This window comes from Hemibagrus wyckioides, linkage group LG04 (assembly GCF_019097595.1).
Source record: "Hemibagrus wyckioides isolate EC202008001 linkage group LG04, SWU_Hwy_1.0, whole genome shotgun sequence".
NCBI lineage: Eukaryota > Metazoa > Chordata > Actinopteri > Siluriformes > Bagridae > Hemibagrus > Hemibagrus wyckioides.
This window is the reverse complement of record NC_080713.1, coordinates 6877917-6900897: the sequence shown is the minus strand read 5'-3', so window position 1 is coordinate 6900897 and position 22981 is coordinate 6877917. Positions and strand designations below refer to the sequence as shown.

The 22981-nt window shown below is 41.1% G+C and overlaps 1 protein-coding gene across 1 annotated transcript; it reads left to right on the top strand.

Annotated features, from left to right (window-relative positions):
- Positions 1–1594: 1594 nt before the first annotated feature.
- Positions 1595–22523, top strand: si:ch211-136a13.1 (HHIP-like protein 1). Its single transcript, XM_058388571.1, has 9 exons — positions 1595–2108; positions 5853–6499; positions 7313–7456; positions 11146–11474; positions 11849–11975; positions 17747–17892; positions 18712–18793; positions 19362–19444; positions 20127–22523. The coding sequence occupies exons 1-9, from the start codon at positions 1830–1832 to the stop codon at positions 21035–21037; spliced, it is 2748 nt and encodes a 915-aa protein (XP_058244554.1). The 5' UTR covers positions 1595–1829; the 3' UTR covers positions 21038–22523.
- Positions 22524–22981: the final 458 nt, after the last annotated feature.

The window sequence follows — 22981 nt, the reverse complement described above, 5'->3', positions numbered from 1 at the left end:
ACTGCCAATATCTATTATTGTCCCAGACAGATTCAATGAGGACAGCAATGAAACCCGGCAGCTGTAAGCTAACTAAATTCAGCAACAACAAACAACCAAGGCTACTTAGCAAGACATCATAAACCTTGTTTTTACATTAGCCACTGTCTGTTGTTTGAAAGTGACTAGGCTATGCCTAAGATCTAGATCTAGCAATTCGGACACCACATGAAGCAAATCCCAAACTTTCTAGCTCCTTTAACTGCATACCAATGGCACAATATAGTGCAGAGTTGAAGAATGAGTGCATATAAACTAAAAAGAAGTGCAATAACGGTTCTTGGCAAGACACCTGCATCCTCATATGCCCCTCCCCTTTTTTATTACTTTCTATTTGAAACATTTGAACAAAAATACTTTCTCTTCCTATGTGGTTAATATAATATAATATAATATAATATAATATAATATAATATAATATAATATAATATAATATAATATAATATAATATAATATAATATAATATAATATAATATAATATAATGTAATGTAATGTAATGTAATGTAATGTAATGTAATATAATGTAATGTAATGTAATGTAATGTAATGTAATATAATATAATATAGCTTGGGAAAATGACAAAAAACATCTCAGTAATTTAGTAGCTGTAGCCTCTTGTTTATGGCGGAACCATGGTTGAGGTTTATAAAATGTACGATATGATAATGTATGATAACAGATACTTAGGTGCTTCCTTTTAAGCTCACTTCATATATTTGACAACCAGTGCATTAGATGAATGTCGATGGTAATACGAGGGTAAGTGGTGAATTAAAGCCTTCAGCTTTAAAGCTTTGGCCTCTAAACACATTATTCAACTGTGTTCATTTTAGTTAAGGTGGGGCAGTTGGAGCTGGATCTGATCACAGTGGCTGACAAACGATATACATTATATGGATATACAACCAAGTTAACAAGAGATTTCCACAAGCTTCATCAGCCCCATCATTCTGCGATCTATCCTGCGCTAGAAACTGTTCATGAAACTCAGGACTTTAGAGCTCTATTTCTGGTTAAGATAATGCCTGAAGTACTGCTAAAGATCTCCTTATGTTTCAATCAATCTTTTTCCCCCAAGACAGAGACTTTGTTTATTCATAATTTAGGGAAGAATGATCAATTTATGATGATGAAGATATGATAAACCTGTGGTACATGTTTACTGTAATATCAGACTGATTAATTTAGTTTTAATAAAACAAAAATTGATGTTTTGCATCGTTTATGATTCCAAAGAGTCTTTTCAGAGTCCAAATCACTATACAAATTTAGTCTGAGAAATGAATTGAATTGCATTGTGGGGCCAGAATTGTGAATCGAATCACATTGTGACATATAATTACACCTCTACTGAGGAGAAATTGAACGTATGGGGGGAAGGTGACTACAAGTTTGTGATAGAGGCCAGTCGCAAAGAGTAGGAATGCTTTTGCTTGAGAAAAGAGAGAAAGAGTAAGAAGGCGGGAATGAGAGGAGGAGACAGGGGTACAGACGAGGAGGAGGGAGGAGAGGAGTGTGTGTCTGTGTGTGTGTGTGTGTGTGTGTACATGTGGCTGGAGCTCAGACTGTTGAATGAGACGGCCTTGTGTGACTTCAAGCTGTTCATTCTCTCTCCACCAGAGCACATGTCCAATGAAAGTGTGTGTGCATGTGTGAGAGCGCTGACAGCCATCCAAGTTGGCCAGCAAATAATTGAGCAGCTAGAGCAGCGAACACACACCAAAAAGACATTCCATATAATTCATACCTTTGCCGGCTGGGATTCCTGCTCTCGTTTTCTTCACTGCCATGAGTTTAGTGAGACTCTGGAGAGCTGGAGTTCTCCACTGTCTGCTTTGGCTCCTCCTGAGCGTCTTGCATGCAGATTCCCACCCGCAGTGCCTGGACTACAAGCCTCCTTTCCAACCTCAGGAGCCGCTACTCTTCTGCAAAGAGTATGCCAAGTTTGGCTGCTGCGATTTGGAGCAAGACAAACAGATTTCATACAGATTCGACCAAATTATGGACTACTTTGATCACTCTGGGTTCATGGTCTGCGGGAAGTACATCCGCAGCATCCTGTGCCAGGTAAGACTCAGTCTTAGGCCCGTCAGGCCTGTAATCACTGTGGGGCATCTTGTTTCAAAACCTCATTGCTTATTGATCAAAAGAACCAAATCTGACATGTGTAACACTGAAATATACTTCTGCTTAAATAGTGTAGAGGAATCAGTCATGTGTTGACCATATTGAAATAACAGTGTCTTGCACAAAGTGATGTTTACACCTAAGACCTTACGTCACTCAGCCATCATGTGTTCTGAATGAATTGTAGGTTTTACACACTTTTGGGACTTTTTGGGCTTTAAGTTTTCCTACAGGTCTAAAAAGTTATTATATATTTTATCTTTTATTCTATAAATCAAATTCAGTATTCTGTTCTTTGAGAAATACATCATGCTGATAAAGGGCATGACCAAAAAATTATACCAACCAGGTTGTCCTTCATGTTAAACTCAAATACACTTCACAAGGGCATTAAGTGTCTAAATATAAAGGTGTGCATGGTAGATTACAGCCATCTTTATCTCATGATGGGCAAATAAATACACATAGATTTAGAACAGCACAGAAACATATCATTATGCAAAACCAAGTCTGACTCATGCCTGTTTTGTGCCTACTGTGCCTTGATCTATTTGGATCCAAATCATATAGGACAAAACCAGCCATTCTGGCAAAGCCTTTAACAGATAAGAAAAAAAAATACAACATCAAGCACATTTGGTTCCAAACCACTTCAATAATGGAGGTTTATTTTACCACACTGATCCTCCATAGGTAGTACGGTTGGCTGAGGAAAGGTCTGATTCTCTTGACCACTTAGAGAGGAAGCTTTGCTCAATGACAGCCTTTGTTTGGGACGTTTATGATCTCAGTTACAGGGAGCTGCTTGTGTGGCAGTGGAGTCCTGGGGAGAACCAAAACATCAACTTCCTTTCAAATCTGGAACAGCATCTCTCAAAACCTCAGACAGTGGCTAGGGATATTAAGTAAGCAATAATAATAATTAAAAAAAAACATCAGTTAGATATATGAAGAAGATTGAGGACAGTGAAAAGAAAGAATAATAAAAGGACGTATGACACAGATGCCGTTAAAGATTAGCGGTTTGATAAATAGCGGCTAAGAAAAAAGTTCAGCCAAAGCATTAGTATTAAAATGTGAAACTAGAGGATTTATTCTTAAAAGAGTCCTTATCTGCTATTCAGTCCTTGTGTTTATACAAGGATTGATTCAAAAATGTAGAAAATATTTACTGGCGACTGTATATAAAAATGAGCCGGGATTGAAATAAATAATGTAGCTCACCTTCCTTTAGGTGGCTGTTTTCCAAATTTAGTAGCCAAACACTGTGACCACAAATATGATTAATTAACCGTCACTATGATAAATATAGTTAAATTAAGTCTACACAGTGGTGAAGTGGGTAGCGTAATTGATATAGTTCCAGGGACCCTTGGGTTCAATCCAACGTGCCCATGTGGGTTTCCTTCGGGTTCTAAAGTTTCCTCCCATGGTGGATTGGTTTGCTAAATTACCCCTAGGTGTAAATGTGTGAATGAGCGTTTGTGTGTGTGTGCACATGTGTGTGCATGTTGCCATGTAGGCTGATGTCTCATCTAGGATGTCTTCTGAACCCATGCCAGGGTTTCTGGGATAGGATCTGGATCCAACATGACTCAGATCAGGCTACAAATCAATCCTTGCCTCTTTGTTTTATTATATTCCATGAGAAATCACTCCAGTATTTGTCTATTTGCAAATCATAGATGCAGACAGATTCCCACTTAGTCACCATATAGAAAGTAGCTCACTGGTTTTAAAGACTTAGTGGAATGCACCAAATGTGGCGGCTGTGAGTTTGGGATAGGGGGACCATCTGTTTTCAATCTGTACAGACCCAGTGGAGTTCGACTGATCTGAAATCCCAATCCCGTCCAGAGCTTCCCAATTATCCGATGTCAGTGAAATCTAAACACAAAAATGGAAAGAGTGGGAAATGGAAATGGCTGTATGATGTTGACGAACATGTACGGAAATTGATGAAGACTGGGTTGTGCTGCTGGGTGTTGAAAGGGCAATCATAACACCATTTTCGTTTTTATTCCTGTGAATTGAATTTCAGAGAATTACAGAGTAAAACAGTATATTTACACAAAACTTAAAGGAGAAAGTGGAGGTCTGGAAAGCATGACAAGGTTTAGGTGTGTAATTGTATACAGTTGAAATAAATACTTTGCTCTACATGTAATCAAACACTGTCAAGTTTAGAAGTGAGTTAAAGCAGGAAGTCATCAACTTTAGCTTTTTTTCCCCCTTTAAGATTTTCACCCAGATAAACTAAGGCAGAGACATTACATAATCCACCACATGTGTGGTTTAACATGCACCAGACATTTAAGTTGACCATAAATAACCCTTAAAATGGGAATAAGTTTAGTTTCAATTTTAATCAAAGTACGGACACTTCTATACCATGGAAACATATAAATCTTTACAGTTCTGCCAGTTTGTGAAGCAATAAATCCTAGTTACTTTGATTTAGTTTTATTGTTGTAAAGCCATTATAGTCATTTGGGATGATTTGCTTGGGTGTAGATGTAAGACATTGTTGTTGAGGTCGACGTAGTGATGGGTGTGGAGTTGTGGCCGAAAGGTAATAAGAGCTTGGACTAGCCAATGTGCCCATGAGCTGTTGTATTTATATCCCAAGTATCCATCACTAGCTACTGAACTGAATTCTGGGAACTCAACAAAGACGAACGTGCAGAGTGGCACGTTTCAGGAAAGAGTTCAGAGAGAGAGAGAGAGAGAGAGAGAGAGAGAGAGAGAGTGAGAGTGGGAGTGGGAGGGAACAATATTTTCCCCTAAGAGTTGAACGATTCATGAAAGACTAGAATCTGCTAATTGAGTACATCTACAGAATTCTTGAGATATACTTATTTATCACATTCTAGAATAAATAAAAGGATTTATTCTAAAAAAAATAGGATTCAGGCTGTTGTAAAAACAGTTTCTTTTTAGTAAATAAGAAAAAGGAAAATGATCTGAAAGTGCCTGAAGCAGGTATTTAACTTGGTATTATTGCATTGTGCTATATATCCCATAAATCCCTGAAATTACTGTTTCTTTTTCCTGCTATAAAGACCAAGTTAAATGTCATTAAGGGATAGATTAGTTTTTCTTTTCTTTTCTTTTCTTTTCTTTTCTTTTCTTTTCTTTTCTTTTCTTTTCTTTTCTTTTCTTTTCTAAACCATATAAACAAACTTATCACTGAAATGAAATGATATTTATTTTTAAACTTATTTCTCAAAAAAAATTCATCAAAAAAAAATTATATTATTTTTTTTATTATTAAAAATCTCAGTTTCTGTATTACTTGTATAACTTGTATTGATTTTTTTTTAAACATGTTTATTTTTTTTATTTATGTTTCTTAATAAAATTATCATTAAGGATAATTTTCTGTTAAAGACATTCTCTTTTTACATTTATCATCCAAAGGTTTTTTTTTTTAATCAAGTGTGCAATTTTCCACATATTTGATTAAATGAAGCATCATTTGCCAAAAGAAAACAAAGATCCAAATATTCACACAGTTTGTGATATTGATAATTTTAAGAAATGATACTGCTAACTGGTAGTGTCTTAAACTAGGTAAAGGATTTTAAACAAATCTTTGACAAATCATTTTTCTATCTGATTAAAAAAGCTGGTCAATGATCATGTATCATGATTACTAAAACTAAATTTGAATCCATCCTGTAGGAATGTTCTCCTTATGCAGCCCACCTTTATGATGCTGAGGATGCGAATACTCCCATGCGTGAGCTCCCTGGCCTTTGCCGTGACTACTGCTCTGATTTCTGGCATCACTGCCGTTACACACTTAGCCTGCTGACAGACAACAACATAACTGCCACCATTGAGGAGGACCATGATAAATTCTGCGACTTTTTAGAGTTGAAGGATCCAGAGTATTGCTACCCAAATGTTCTCGCCAGCGATGAGTTAAACGCTAACCTTGGCAGTGTTAAATCTGATCCCAAGGGCTGCATTCAGCTTTGCCTACAGGAAGTAGCAAATGGTCTGCGTAATCCAGTGGCAATGGTGCATGCAAATGACGGCACACACCGCTTCTTCATAGCAGAGCAGCTGGGATATGTATGGGTTTACCTGCCAAATGGCTCAAGGATTGACAGGCCCTTCTTAAACCTCACCAAGGCTGTGTTGACCTCACCATGGGCTGGGGATGAACGTGGATTTCTCTGTATCGCTCTGCACCCCAGGTTCAGCGTGGTCAAGAAGGCATATGTCTATTACTCTGTCTCTGTGAACAAGCAGGAGAGGATAAGGATCAGTGAGTTCCTTCTGTCAAGCATGGATATGAATATGCTGGATCACTCATCTGAAAGGTGAGCAGAGTGGAGAGTTTAGAATCATTACCAAAGTGCAGTCACAGTGCATATACAGTATATATATATATATATACCAATCAGGCATAACATTATTAGCACTGACAGGTGAAGTGAATAACAATAGTTATATCCTCATCATGGCAGCTGTTATTGGGTGGGATATATTAGGCAGCAAGTGATAATTATATATATTTATATATTAGTAGGTATACAGTATGACTAAAGAATGCAATGTGACCGGGTCTCCTGTCACAGGAAAGTAATAAACAACAAGGTGGGCTGATGTAGCCTGACGTAACGTTGTGGACCAACAAGCACAGCAGCTATAAACATTAGTTCACTTCCCAGCCTCTTTTTTCTCTCTTTAAATAAATAAGACAAAAAATGAAGCGTGTTATGTCACCACAAAGCACAACATCTTTTCCAAGTCTAAAAACCGAAAATTACAGCTTTACATAGCGTTGACACTGGAGACTCCTTTCAAAAAGTCATATAAACCGCTCCTCACAGAAACCTTCACCACATCAACAATGCACTTACACACTTTTTAAAATCTTTGTTCATGTGGAATGGCCACCATGCAAGTCCCTGTTGTTATAAAAATGCTAACACATTAGAACAAGCTCATTAATATATGCGGTAGTAATCCATTGTGCCGCATCACTTTCCCCAGTGTGTATTATTCGCACGGTCTGGAGTGAGTTATTGCTAACTTAATAGGAATAATGTATACACCATTAAATCTGAATATTGAAACAAACTATTGTGGTTCATGTGGTTTTCTATTATAGTAATTGTTTTTGTTAATAGGACCCTTTTGGAAGTTGTTGAACCGGCATCAAACCACAATGGAGGCCAGCTTCTGTTTGGTCTGGACGGCTTCCTTTATATCTTCATAGGCGATGGAGGCAAAGCAGGGGATCCCTTCGGCAAGTTTGGGAATTCCCAAAACAAGTATGTTAACTTTCGTTAGACCACAGTTATTTATTTTTCTTGTAAATGTTTCAAGTATAATAAACTAAAGCTCTTTATTACAGGGTAACACTCTTAGAGAAAACTACTGAAATGTACCTTCTCTTCTGCTAAGACACACTTAACAAATCCAAGACCGTTCCCATAGTTATTTTTGTATGTGTCTTTTGGTGATATTTAATGAACTTAGTTGATTTCCCAAAATATAAGGAACTTGCGACCAGAGAGGCTATGACAATGATAAAACAGTTACTAATGATAAATGAATACAGTGCAACAAAATGAGTAAACCAAATCTATATCAACTCTGTTCAATATGTATTTCACAATTTTATATCCTCTGAGCTTTGTGCTGAATGTAACTATTTAATAAGGAATGAAAAGATGTGGTTTAAAAAGATACAAATGAAGAAAAGGCTTGCTAGAAAGGTTCACAGGACTTCTGATTAAGACTAGAAGATTGGAGGATCAGTGAGGCAGAGTGGGCATTCAGATATAAATAGAAAGCTTGTGGAACCAAGTAAGTACCCATGTTTATCTGTTAATTCATCCTTAGTAACTGCCTGGTTAAGGATGCTGTGTTATTATTTAAATAAGCCTTCTCATCTGTATATATTTTGGGAAAATAGGGTGGATTACAAAAAAGGTTCTGCACACATTTAGAGGTAAGAGTACAGCAATCAAGAATTCAAGAGAAAGAAAGAAAGAAAGAAAGAAAGAAAGAAAGCCCTTTCCACTTTACATGGCACCCAGCTTAAGATAAAATCCAGATACAGATATGGATATTTGGAGCACCAAAATTAGGCAAAAAACAGGCTGCTATTCTGAGGCATTTCATTACACCTCAGCCACCCGTTTCCCAGCATTATTAGAGAAAATAACACCTAAACCACCCCCACCCCCTTGTTCGGTTCTGCAGGCTCTCAGTTCCAGTGCAGTTTTACTCAGTCCCTCAATTTTACTTCAGGGGAACATCTGTTGTAACTTTAGTATCTTTTTCCTGGTGTAAATTTAAAATGCTTAATTTCAAACATAACTAAAAGTATACTAATGGTCCTTAAGATTAACAACCTAGTGACCAGTAAAGATGCAGATTCCCGGAGTGCCGAATTGTGCAAATGGTCTTGCAGCCGTCAGCGTTTTTGTAGTCATTAAGTTAACCATGCTCATTTGTCAAATCTGCATAAGTAGAGAAGATTAAATAGGAAGGTTATTAATGTCTTGTTACTGTTGATAATGAGTCAGACTACATTGCAAGGAAGCCATAACTTACATTTGGAAAGGAAAATTAGCCATGTGTTACCTCAGCTGGTGACTGTCCAGGGTGTTTGGCAAACATTTACCCTTAGGCACCAATGTACATTCATTCAGATGGAGACATAGCCTCAAAATATTAGTGTTGGCTCTGGTAGCCTGGCTTCCCTAGCAATAACCAGTGAATCTACAGAGAGCGGCACAGTGCCACTCTGAAACACAGTTTACCCTTAGAAAAAGGGCCTGCCATATTCACACAGTGTAGACTATGGCTTTAGAACCTGGGTGCCAAGACGAAGACGTCAATGGCCAGCACTTTGGATAAAGTGCAGAGCGGTAACATGGAGACTACATGTTAAATGTCTCATTGTGGCGCACAGCAACTGCTTCAAGGGTTACCGCACAAGGCATTGAAGTCACAGCAACTACCTATGGCAATGTATAGTGAATATAAAATGTCCAGGAAAATCGACATGGTTTTGTGGTGTAAAAACAACAAAACCAATTTAAATCGTGTCAGATTCTTTTCTAACTTTAATGTAATATAACACCCAATAAAATTAATTAAGTAAATTCAAAATTCAGTGTAAACACCCTTTGAAAATTTGACTAGTGCTTAAAATTAACCAAGTACATTTCAACTCATGATTCTCATTTATTCATCTTCAGTAAGTGCTTTATCTGGTCAAATTCAAATTCAAATTCAAATTCAAATTCAAATTCAAATTCAAATTTTTATTTGTCACATACATAATCGTACACAGTATGATATGCAGTGAAATGCTTACACGACTGTTTTGACCCTTGAAAAAGGAAAAGGAAAAGGAATAAGGACAGAACAAAAGACAAGGATAAAATATACAAATACGAAATATAAAATATAAGAATATGAATTATACTAAAAATACAAAATATAAAATATAAAAACAACAAGTTCACAGTAAGTAAAAAATAAAATAGAATAAAAATAGAATAAATATAAATAAAGTAAGGTATGGTATATATGGATATAGAATATGTATATAAAATAGAATATGTATATAGGAAGTGTAAAATACAACAACTGTGTTATGCAAAATTATATAAAATTAAATAAAGTGAATATTGTGTAGTGCAGTAGTGTCCAAGGTGCAGACAGCAGCAGTACGGGGTGGTCACGAAGTGGAATAAGGTGATGAGAGCAATGGTATTGTCCATCTTTAGAGTGCAGATGTGCATAAGTCCTCTTTGTATGTAAAAGGGAGCAGACTGTGCAACATGTAGGTTTATGTGTTGTATATATCTTGAAATGTGCAAATGTGCAGATGTACATTTGTGTGTTTATTGTGTGCCACAGTCCTGTAATGTGCACATGTCCAGTGGGGTTGGTTGGAGTTCCAACACGTGTGTAGGAGCATAGTACGTCTAATCAGTTGAGTCCTATGTGAGGTTCTGACTGAGAGACCGTATAGCCTGTGGGAAGAAGCTTCTCCTCAGTATCTCAGTGTTGGCCTTCAGGGAGCGGAAGCGCTTCCCTGACCTTAACAGAGAGAAAAGTCCATTGTTGGGATGGCTGAGGTCCTTCACGATCTTCCTGGCCTTGGTCCAGCACCTGCACTCGATCTACTTGATTGTAGATCGAGTGCAGGTCAGGGAGCTTGGTATGGATGGTGCACTCAGCTGATCGCACCACCCTCTGAAGAGCTTGTCTGTCCTGCATGGTACTGTTCCCGAACCAGGTGGTGATGTTTCCCATCAGGATGCTCTCTATGGTGCAGGAATAAAATTTCCTTAGCAGACAGTCTAAAGTCTCTCAAGCGTCTGAGGTGGAAGAGACATTGTCGGGCCTTCTTCACCACGGTGTTGATGTGACAGGACCATGACAGATCCTGCGTGATGTGAACACCGAGGTATCTGAAGGGTCGAGGAGGATCTGAAATCTATCCAAGCAACAATAAGCATGAAATGGGAATACATCCTGGATGGGATGCACTTATTGCAATGCATCCAATGCACTTATTTATTCACTCACACCTGTGGGCAATGTTGTGTTGTCAAACCACCTACCTGTATATTTTGGGAACTGGGAGGAAATCGGAGAACCTGGAGGAAACTCATGGACATGGATAGTGCACACAAAGCACTGCTCAGGAGTAAACCTCATGGATACAGCTATGGAATTTGTTGTGGTTTTTAATGTCTTGTCATTGTTAAATGCTTTGTGATCTACTGTCCCATTGTTTCCTTTATCTCTCTCATCATGATTCATTTTGCCCTTTATTTATGTCTTGTCGTTGTTGTGTATGTCACACATGTATCGTGTGCCTTGGGTTCAGGAGAAATGTTTTGCCATTATATTGTGCCAGCCTGCCATCTGTGCCAGCTTCTTATAGGTTTTATCTAGAAGAGTAATGAGAAATATTGTTCATGTTTTGCAGATCCACTCTACTAGGCAAAGCTCTACGAATCGATGTGGACAATAATGATGATGGTGCCCCCTATAGCATCCCCTCTGATAACCCTTTCATTGGGGAGAAAGACTCAAAGCCAGAGATCTACGCCTACGGAGTCAGGAACATGTGGCGCTGCTCCATAGACAGAGGAGACCCGATTACGGGTCAGGGACAGGGTCGCATGTTCTGTGGAGATGTTGGCCAGAACAAGTATGAGGAAGTGGATATGATTGAAATAGGGGGAAACTATGGATGGAGGGCAAAGGAGGGGTTTTCCTGTTATGACAAGAAACTCTGTTTAAACTCCTCATTGGGTAAGACAAACTTTCCAGCTCTCTTCCAGTTTTTTATTCTTTAAAATGTTCTCGCATTCTGGGTTCTGGTGTCTTTTCACTTAGGCCATGCAGATTCATTTAACACAATCCAATTATTAAAGGGAATGGAGAAAGCCACTAAAATTGGCTTAGTGCTTGGGATTTATTAAAACTGGACAATTTTGTGTGGAAGAATTATTTTGTTTATTACGAACCTTTTTAAGAAAACAAAAAACACTGTTGTTGCTCTACTTTTAATATACAATGTAAATCTGGATTAAGTTGGCAATTTGGACAAATAGGCTCTTTCCTGTACAATGTATGTGTCTTGATCTACACTGATTTTTCTACTGATCTTTGCTTGGTTTTCCCAGATGACATCCTGCCAATTTTTGCTTATCCACATAAACTTGGGAAGTCAGTGACTGGTGGCTACATCTACAGGGGCTGTGAGATGCCAAATCTTAATGGTCTTTACATTTTTGGGGATTTCATGAGCGGGTACAGTGGCCATGCTATTTATGTTTGTTTTAATGTTTCTTATATAGTCTGCAAATGAAAGTAATTCTGTAAAATAAGTAAAAAATTAATAAATTAATTAAATAAACGATTTAATAGTAACCACTCATGCAGGGACATGTATAACAAGGACTTTGTTGACTTTGTTGTAATTGTTGGATTGCGTGAGTGTCACACAACAGCCTGGGCCAGAACACCAGAGGGAGCCCTCGCCTGAATATTAACTATCTCTGGCCACTTCCGGTACGGAGGCATATTTAAGCAGCGTGCCACCTCAGCCTCATTGCGAAGCATTGTTTCCGTTTGTGTCACTTGCCAAGCCTTTATTCTGTTATTGTCTAGTTACCTCGTGTATGACCTTGCCAGTTTATTTCTTGACTTCGAGTTTCGGATTTGTGTTTTGGATTAGTTTTCTGAGTGTTAGCCTTCTGGTATTTGACCCTTTGCTTAAGTTATCTTGACCACGATTTCTGCCTACCGTCCTTTACTAAATCTGCACATGGACTCTAACACTCCCCCGCCTGACGAGGCATTACAGAATGCTTCGCCTGAAATGAGTCCAGCGGATATGCGAGCGGCGTTATGGCGACAACGAGCCCTCCTTCGTGCTTATCAGGAAGAGGTTGACTCGCTGAAAGCCGCAAATCAACAACTTCAGCAACAGCCGCGAGAACAAACAGCCGCCACGGCGTCGGCATTCCATGTACGCAGCGAACTTCCTCATTTTGCCTTACCCGAAAAGTTCGATGGATCCGCCGATCGCTGCAGGGGTTTCCTTCGTCAATGTGATAACTATTTCGCTCATCAGCCAGAGGCATACAGCGACGAGAGAACCAGGTGCGCCTTTATATTATCTCTGCTAACCGGAAGAGCGCTAGATTGGGCTGCAGCGGTTTGGGACTCAGACCCCCAAGTCAAAGCGTCCGCGGATTATTTCGCGAACTTGATCAGGGAAGTGTTTGAATACCCAGCGGGAGGCAAGGATGTGTCTGTACAGTTGCTGGAGTTGCACCAAGGGAGGGACGCGGCCGCGGATTATGCCATTAAATTCCGTACATTGGCCGCTCAGTCTGGATGGAATGCGACAGCTCTCATGGCGGTGTTCCGCGAGGGACTCAACCCAGAATTACAAGCGAAAATGGCCTGCCGTGACACCAGCATGACGCTATCCAAATACATCTCCACCGCCATTCGTCTAGACAACCTGCGCCGTCAACACCGACCTGCAGCCACCAGTTCACGTGCCATGCCACGACGCATGATGGATGTCCAGCAACACACAGAGGATCTAACCGAACCGATGCAACTAGGGAGGGCTCGAGTTACAGAGGCTGAGCGCGAGCGGCGCACTAAGCTCCAGCTATGCTTTTACTGCGGCAAACCAGGCCACCGTGTGCTTCGATGTCCTGAGAAGCCAGCTACAACCCAGGTAGAGACAACTGAGCATTTATCCAAGGTTTCTCTTCCTGCTTTCTTGCTCTTTGCTAATTCAAAATTCTGTGTCACAGCGCTGATTGACTCGGGCTCGGCAGTTAACCTCATTGACGCTAATCTGGTGCACGAACTTCACATCCCCACGGTCCCATGCGTGCCCCCGCTCCATGTGACCGCCATTAACAACCAACCCATCGGAGGGGGCCTCATTTCTTATCACACACAACCCACAGACTTCCAACTTGGGTTATTCCATCGTGAGCGATTATCATTCTTTGTCATCTCTTCCCCATCTAACCCCGTAGTATTGGGCTTCCCCTGGCTGCAGCTTCATGACCCCGATATCTCCTGGAAGAACGGTGACATCCGCAGGTGGGCCCCTTCCTGTATAAAAAACTGCTTTCAGGAACACACTCCTCGTCCATGCCTCGCTATGTCCATAGAAAGCCCAGGTTCAACCAATCTAATATCGCTCCCTCAGGAATATTCCGACCTGCAGGAGGTTTTCAGTAAAGAGAACGTGACCAGGCTCCCACCACACAGGCCATGGGATTGTACCATAGAACTCCTGCCTAACACCACACCACCCAAGAGTCGAGTTTACCCTCTTTCCATCCCTGAGAAAAAGGTCATGGAGGACTACATTGAAGAGGCCCTCACTGCCGGATATATCCGACCCTCTACATCGCCGGCAGCTGCGGGTTTCTTCTTTTTGGAAAAAAAGGATGGAGGGCTCCGGCCATGCATTGATTATCGCGGTCTGAATGCCATCACTGTGCCTTACCCCTATCCACTCCCTTTAGTCCCGGCCGCCCTCGAACAGCTACAAGGAGCGAAAATATTCACTAAGCTCGATCTGCGCAGTGCTTACAATCTGATTCGGATACGAGAAGGAGATGAATGGAAGACAGCCTTTCACACCACGAATGGACACTATGAGTACTTAGTCATGCCATATGGACTCACCAACGCCCCAGCGGTTTTCCAATCCATGATAAATGAAGTGTTCAGAGACATGCTCCACAGTCACGTTATAGCTTACATAGACGACATACTGATTTATTCATCCAACTATGAGCAACACGTTTCCCACGTTCGTGACGTACTTCACCGTCTAGCAGCCCACAACCTCTTCGTAAAATTGGAAAAGTGTGAGTTCCATCGTTCCTCCATAACGTTCCTGGGCTATGTGATATCTCACAAGGGAATAGAAATGGATCAGTCCAAGGTATCAGCGATCACATCCTGGCCGGAGCCCACCAACATTAAGGGCTTACAGCGATTTCTGGGGTTTGCTAACTTTTATCGCCGATTCATTCGGAACTATAGCACCATAGCCAGTCCCTTGACCTCGTTACTAAAGGGGAAGCCACGTAAACTCAGATGGACTGACCAAGCCAGCAATGCCTTCAGTAAGCTCAAGCAAAGCTTCTCGTCTGCCCCCATACTCCGGCACCCCCGACCAGACTTACCGTTCACAGTAGAGGTGGATGCCTCTAACAGCGGCCTTGGGGCGGTGCTCTCTCAATGCCAGCCAGAGTCAGGCAAATTACACCCATGCGCCTTCTTCTCTCGTAAGCTAACCCCGACGGAAATGAACTATGACGTGGGTAACAAGGAACTACTGGCCATGAAGGCTGCTCTGGAGGAGTGGAGACATTGGCTGGAGGGGGCAGTTCACCCATTCCTCATTCTCACAGATCACCGTAACCTAGCCTATCTACGGGAGGCCAAGCGTCTGAACTCACGCCAAGCCAGGTGGGCATTGTTTTTCTCGCGATTCAAATTCACGGTCACCTATCGTCCTGGGTCCAAAAACGGAAAAGCAGATGCGCTCTCTAGAATTCATGAAGTCTGCGAATCCTCCGTTCACCCGGACACCATCCTTCCGCCTTCTGTGCTGGTTGCTCCCATACGTTGGGATTTCATGAGTGAGATCGAACGGGCCTGCACCTCCGAGGCACCCCCCCCAAACTGTCCACCCTCCAAGCGGTTTGTGCCCACGACACTCCGTCACAGACTGATTAAGTGGACCCACGAGAGCCCCAGCACCGGCCACCCAGGTATGCACCGCACTACTCAGCTACTGCGCCGGACCTTTTGGTGGCCCTCTCTAAATCAGGATGTTGAGGGGTTTGTACGTTCCTGTCCCGTGTGCGCCCAGTCTCGAACCGACCGCCATTTGCCTGAGGGCCTGTTGGAACCGCTACCCGTCCTACGACGCCCCTGGTCGCACCTCTCTATAGACTTTCTCACAGACCTCCCCGAGTCGCAGAGCTTCACCACGATCATGGTCGTCATAGACCGGTTCTACAAGGGATGTAAACTCATCCCTATGAAAAGCCTACCCACATCTATGGAAACCGCCGTAGCTATTTTTCATAACGTGTTCCAAAATTTTGGCATCCCTGAGGACATAGTATCAGACCGAGGGCCACAGTTTACCTCTAGAGTATGGCAGGAGTTCTGTAAGCAATTGAGGATCAACATCAGTCTGAGCTCGGGGTACCATCCCCAGTCCAACGGACAAGCCGAACGCCTGAATCAAGAGCTGGGGAGGTTCCTGCGAGTATACTGCAGCAAGGAGCAACATAGATGGAGTGAGTTCCTCCCGTGGGCCGAATATGCCCAGAACTCCTTAACCCATTCCTCTACGGGGCTGACGCCGTTCCAATGTGTACTAGGCTATCAACCACCTTTATTCCCATGGACCGAAGAACCCTCGGATGTCCCCGCAGTGGACGACTGGGCTAGACGTAGCCAAGAGACTTGGGAGCGAGCCCATGTCCGACTTCAAAGGGCAGTACGAAGACAGGTAATTCAGGCCAATCGCCGACGTCGGCCTCACCCAGCCTACCAGGTGGGTCAGAGACTTTGGCTATCCACGCGTAATTTGAAACTCAAACTACCCTGTCGCAAACTCAGCCCCAAATTCATCGGCCCCTTCAAGATCGTTCATCAGGTTAATCCTGTCTCATATCGCCTGGAACTGCCTGCCTCTTATCGTATCTCGCCCACGTTTCATGTATCTCTGCTCAAGCCCTATCATGAACCTCAAACCACGCGCTCTGATACCCATGAACCACCTCCTCCCCTGGACATCGACGGCTCCCTCGCTTATCGTGTTCGCACCATTCTCAACTCGCGTCGACAGGGTGGCCGCCTCCAATACTTGGTGGACTGGGAGGGGTATGGCCCGGAGGAGCGCTGCTGGGTCAATAGGCAGGACATCCTGGACCCTGCACTCATCGAAGAATTTCACCTGAACTTTCCCCACAGACCGGCCCCTCGCCCGAGGGGGCGCCCACGACGACGAACACCTGGAGGTGTCCCTAGACGGGGGGGTTCTGTCACACAACAGCCTGGGCCAGAACACCAGAGGGAGCCCTCGCCCGAATATTAACTATCTCTGGCCACTTCCGGTACGGAGGCATATTTAAGCAGCGCGCCACCTCAGCCTCATTGCGAAGCATTGTTTCCGTTTGTGTCACTTGCCAAGCCTTTATTCTGTTATTGTCTAGTTACCTCGTGTATGACCTTGCCAGTTTATTTCTTGACTTCGAGTTTCGGATTTGTGTTTTGGATTAGTTTTCTGAGTGTTAGCCTTCTGGTATTTGACCCTTTGCTTACGTTATCTTGACCACGATTTCTGCCTACCGTCCTTTACTAAATCTGCACATGGACTCTAACACTCCCCCGCCTGACGAGGCGTTACAGTGAGGTTTGAGGTCTGTAATGAGAATATGAGCTTTTGTAGTGTGAGTGCTTGATAACAGTCAGAGTTATATTTAGTCTGTTATATTTCCCAAGTTCCAAAGTTTTCAGGTTGGAAGAGAGGATGGTATCTGTTATATTGTGTGTAACAGTGACTACCTTGTTTAGCAGACATTTCGCAACACTAAATGTTGCTATAAATGGATAAAAAGTATGACGTATCATTCTCTAATAAACAGACAAATGGTTAGTGTTGGTATAAAACACCTTAGGACAAACGATTGTTGGAAAATAACCAAATTCAGGTTGGTAACAACAACTCTGCTTTGCAGCAGGCCACATCACACCACCCTGTTTTATTTACATGTCTTAAAAAATTAACATCAATGCTCCTTTTCACAACAACACAGATGACCTTCATCCGTAGAAAACGAACACTTAGGAAATATAAAATCAAGTAATGTCGAATCAGTCAGTCAATAACAGTCATTTAACTTGTTTGATTCTCATTATAACTTATTTATTCCTTAATAAAACATTTAGATCAGTGGTTTTTCGAGTGTATTTCGAGTAAATCTGATATTTTGTTTTCTGTTTGAACCCAGACGACTCATGTCTCTTAAAGAGAACACAGACACTGGGAACTGGGACTACACAGAAATATGCATGGGCAGAGACAAGACATGCCGCTTTCCAAAACTGATCAACAGCTACTACAAGTACATCATTTCCTTTGGTGAAGATGAGGCAGGTAACCTTGAGGAGTAGCTGTGTGTGTGTGTGTGTGTGTGCTATTCCCATCTGCAATCAGAGCAGGGAGAAACTCATCCAATTACTACTAAACCTTTTACTAGAAAAGTACATCTCTTAGCATCTCAATTCATCTCCTACATAATTGCAGAGGTTTAGAGAGGCCATGCATTGTTAATTATTTTGATATTCCAAGTACCTATTTTAAAAATCGATTAAAGATTAAACGAATAATTACTGTTGAAGGTACAAGCGCTTTCCGAAAAATATGACAAACCTGAATTGTCCTGTAGTCCAGAAGAAAGACATAACAGCTGTTAAAGAATCCTTGTTCCACAAATCACAAGTCAACAGAAACTATGCTAGGTATCTAGCTAAGGTTAACTCTATAGCTAGACCTTTAGCCTTACACATCCATGTGGCATGCAACAGGTTTAGGATTCCCAACATTTGTTTTTCCAAGATGATACAAAAAATAATCCATGCTAACTCAAGACTTGCGATAACAGAACAAAAACTCTTTCATGCTTTGCATTCATAACATTAGCTGGATATTTAAAATCTAATTTGCATTGCACATCTTTTTAAAAATTGTGTTAAAATGGATCATTTTTTTGTTCACTTGTGTATATCTTGAGTTCACTTGTGCAATCTCTTTTCTGTACTTTTTATACAATGTTTTGTCACATCGTAATTTAAGCAATAATCATGACCAAGTATAATTCATCTTTTCAAAAATGATCCTTATTATAGAATCTCTTCATAAAATCTCTTAATTGCGTATTTGTTTTGAAATGTATTTCCCCCCATCCATGTTTAGGTGAGCTATACTTCCTAGCCACAGGAACGCCAAGCGCAGCTTCCAGAGGGGGAGTGGTGTACAAGATAGTGGATCCATCCAGGTACTTACAAAGTATCAGTTCTGTAACTTGGATATACTGTATATTTCAGTACATCCTCTAATATCAGTAAGATCCGCTGGGACAAATTAAGAGCAGTAGGTATTTCTACAATGCCAATAGTTTGTGCAACTGGATAAATGGAACTCAGTATAAAAGCAGAAGGTCAGTGTTACCAAGTAACTAGGTAGAACACAACACTGACACCTCAATGATTTTGGATGATGACTGTAGTCTGTATAGATCCAAATGTGAAAAATCAACTGACCTGAATCCCAGAGAAAATTTGTTGGATAATCTGAAACACGATACCATAATAGGGCACAAATTCAAGCTGAATTGCACCCAGGTGATGGAGTAGTATGCTAAAAATGAACAGGCATTGATATTAAGATTTATATTTGTCAAAATAATATTGATAATTCAATATTAATATTCAGAACCTGAATATTTATAATAGAACTGCCAAAATTCTTAGTTTTGTACAAAGTCTACTGACCTGCAAGCCGTTCACTATTCTGTGGTTAATTTGGTGAAGCTACATTTGATATCATGTCATTATATCTTTCAGGAGAGCACCTCCAGGCAAGTGCAGCATCAAACCCAGTCCTGTCCAGATAAAGGGAAAACTGATTCAATTTCATCCTAAAGAAGGTAAGAGGGTCTCCAAAAATAAAAAAAATTCAACCCTTGTTTTCTTGTCTGCTCTGTTCTGGTGAGGCTTTTATGATGTATCTCTGAAGACTCAAAGTTATTACATAGATACCAACTAATGATGTTTTTTTTACCGCCCATGTTGAACTGGCTACTCTGGATTAGCCCTTGGTGTAAATGTATATGTGTGATACATTCGTGATCAACTAGCAACCTATCCAGGGTGCATTCCTGTCTCATGCCCAGTGTTCCTGGGATCCACCATAACTCAGAATAAAGGATAAAGTAGTTACTGAAGAGGAATGATTAACAAAATAACATTTGTATCAATCACAGAAAGCACAAGCACTTACTCATTCTTTTCACATGATCCAATAATCTTGCTCCCTGCACCACCAGCACCAACCTCACCTCACCTCTGTTCTAAACATCTGCAATCTGATCTTTCGATCACAATAACAAAAACCACCAGCTCAAAGTGTTTCAATTGATTTAATCTGTCCGATCTGATCTAATCAATCAGGTAAGTGGTCACTGATCCGTTACGGCAACTGAAGGTTGCTCACTTGTATCCAGTGTCAGTTTTTAATCAGTATGGATAAAAGCATCAGCCGAATGAGTCAATTCAATGCAAATAATGTAGGTATGAATTTGAAATCCATCATCTGGTCTTCTTTTGCAGAATTTGTGATCAACAAAAAACCTACAACCACTGCTCCCCCTAAGACCAAAGCAACTACTATACCCAGCACAACCAGGTTTCAGGCCACAACAAGAAAACCTACCACTGCATCTCCAAGGATCCTTACCCAAAAGCCTAAAGTCAGTAGACCAACTCAAAAACCAAGGACACCTACTAAAAAACCACAGACCCCTGCTCCAAAACCAACTTTAAAACCATTAATGACTACTGTTCTCAGGAGAAATCAGTCACCAACTGGGGCTCTGCAGCCACTCAATAGCCAGAGCACTACAGTGAGACCACAGTACATCACCACTTTGAAAGTGAGATCAGAAACCACACCTCGTAGGACTCCTCCACCAACCACATTACGTCCATCCACCAAGCAACCACACACATATTGGACTGCCTCTATAACTGCCACCACCACTAGGCCTGTATATTGGACTTCAGCCTCCATGAAGACATCTCAACCAACAGACAGGCCACGCAAAAGAGGCAGGGGTAGAGGTAGAAAGAATGGGCAGAGAAGAGGTAAAGGGGGTCGCAGAAGGCATCGCAGTGAGCTGGTGAGGCTTGTTAGTCCTGATCCGAACCGGTCAGATCGTGGACGAGTGGAGATCTTCGTGAGGGGTGAGTGGGGTACGGTATGCGATGACCTGTTTGACTATAAGGCAGCAACAGTGGTGTGCAAGCAGCTGGGATTTGCTAGAGCACTGAGGGTGGCGAAACCTGCTGAAATGGGACGTGTTGCAACAAACCTCCGAATCCTGCTAGATGATGTGGAGTGCGAGGGAACGGAGAGGACACTGCTGCACTGCAAGCACGCTACATTCGGCCAACACAACTGCTCCCATGCTGAGGATGTAGGGGTGGTGTGTAGCTCAGAAGAGGAGCATGCTGTCAAGTGATGACCATTTCCCAGTCCACTCTTGAATGACTAAAAATATTGGTTTGGCTCTTGATTTGCCCGTTTGTAAAACGGTGATGAAGTACTTCACCACCATCAATCTCAGTCTGATTTGTAATACCTACAGAGAATTACTTTTTAAATGAATATTTACAGATATTAAAAGATAATGCTGTTGCTAGGTCAAAGGGAGATGTTGATCATCTCAGACTAGGCTAAGACAGGTAATGTTTTGTGCTTAGTAAGATTCAAGCAAATTTACCTCTTTGGAAAAGAATGCAAGAAGGGAAACACTTCTTAGCCCTATATATACAAGATCACACACAAACACACATTAATATTTTTTTCATATGGACACCATGGTATAGATTTCAAACTTCAAACACAAAGAAAAATCTTTGAGGGAAAACATGCAGTTTTTACTCAAAGATCACTCAAAGCAGAAAAATCATATTAAACTAGATGTGAACTACAGATTAATGGTGCATCTGCATTTTAAAAAAATGGCTCTGAAGTGATACATACATAAACTATATGGCCAAATGTTTGTGGGCACCTATCCATCACACCCTGAGCCCTGACCTCAAACACACTTTGGGATGAACTGGAACACCAATGGCACCCTAGATCTCCTGACCTGACATCAGTTCCTGATCTCACTTATGCTCTTGTGGCTGAATGATCACAGAGCCTAGACAAGCTCCAAAAACTATTAGAAGGCATGTCTAGAAGAGTGAAGGTTATTATAACAGCAAAGACGGGACTAAATCTGGAATGAGATGTTCAACAAGCACATGCAAGCGTGATTGACAGCTTTTCACAACCTTTAGGCCATAGGTTATTGCAAATTCTCTGTATAATGCTGCCATCTTCTGTTCCTGACTAAACCACCACCAACACACACACACACACACCCCACCACTACCACCATTCCGAGTTTATATGTTTAGCTTTATTTTTATTATTAATGCTTAATGGTACTTTTCATTCATTTGTACTGTTTTTGGTCAGTAATCAGATGGCCGATGTTTACTGTCTATTATATTTGGATGTTTGTAATTCAAACAACTAGATCTGGTTTTACGTCAAATGAAAATTATAAGACTAAAATGCTGGACATTCTTTTTTATTTTGGAAAAAAAAGGAATATATATATATAAATAAAGAGAAGACATTAATTATGAAAGTGTTAACTGTGTGAACACTTTGAATAAAAGACTTGGAAACGCAGAAGTATTTTCCAGTTCAGTTTCTTTGGCCAAATAAATCGTACGAAAACAAACAAACAAGCAAAAAACTTAGGACACAGCCAGTCATGGTTGACTTTTTTATAATGAATAGAAGATTATCTGTGACCACATTTTGTACAAAGTATAACATGAGAATAAAACCCTTACGTTGTAATGAAACATTGCACTGCAGTAAATTACATGTACGCCAGGGGGCGCAAGGACGTCCCTAAAGACTCACGTTTCCGGAACAAGCCATTTCCCAATCACAAAATGATTATATCAAAAGTTTAATAAACACAAAATATCACTGTAATGTATACCAGCAGACATTTTTTCTCAGTTTGTTTGTAAAAATACTATTTCACGTATTCACCCTCCAAACGCCACACACTCCAAAGTCATAACTCTCATTGCCTTAGCGTTGGAAAGTATTCGGGTTTTCTTCTGCGCATGCGCGAAATTGCTACTTATAAATATCTACCATATAAATAAATCAAGAACTGGCCGCATTTCCACACATGCGTTTCCACACAGTACTGTTGGAGAGATGAAGCTCTATGAAACGTCCCAATCTTTTATTACACATCCAAGTCTAATATTTTCACACGCTGCACCGAGTATCAAGTCAATGAACTCAAATCCGGGCTCTCTAAGATGGCGGCGCAGTTGACGACTCTACCGTTCTGCTTTAAAAAAAAAAAAAAAAAACGCCT

Bases quoted from the DNA above. Each gene is read 5' to 3' on its own strand.
- si:ch211-136a13.1 (XM_058388571.1), top strand. From the start codon at position 1,830: ATGAGTTTAGTGAGACTCTGGAGAGCTGGAGTTCTCCACTGTCTGCTT. The intron at 11,976-17,746 runs GTACAGTGGCCA...GTTTGAACCCAG, and splicing joins TTTGGGGATTTCATGAGCGG to ACGACTCATGTCTCTTAAAG. The intron at 18,794-19,361 runs GTACTTACAAAG...TATATCTTTCAG, and splicing joins AAGATAGTGGATCCATCCAG to GAGAGCACCTCCAGGCAAGT.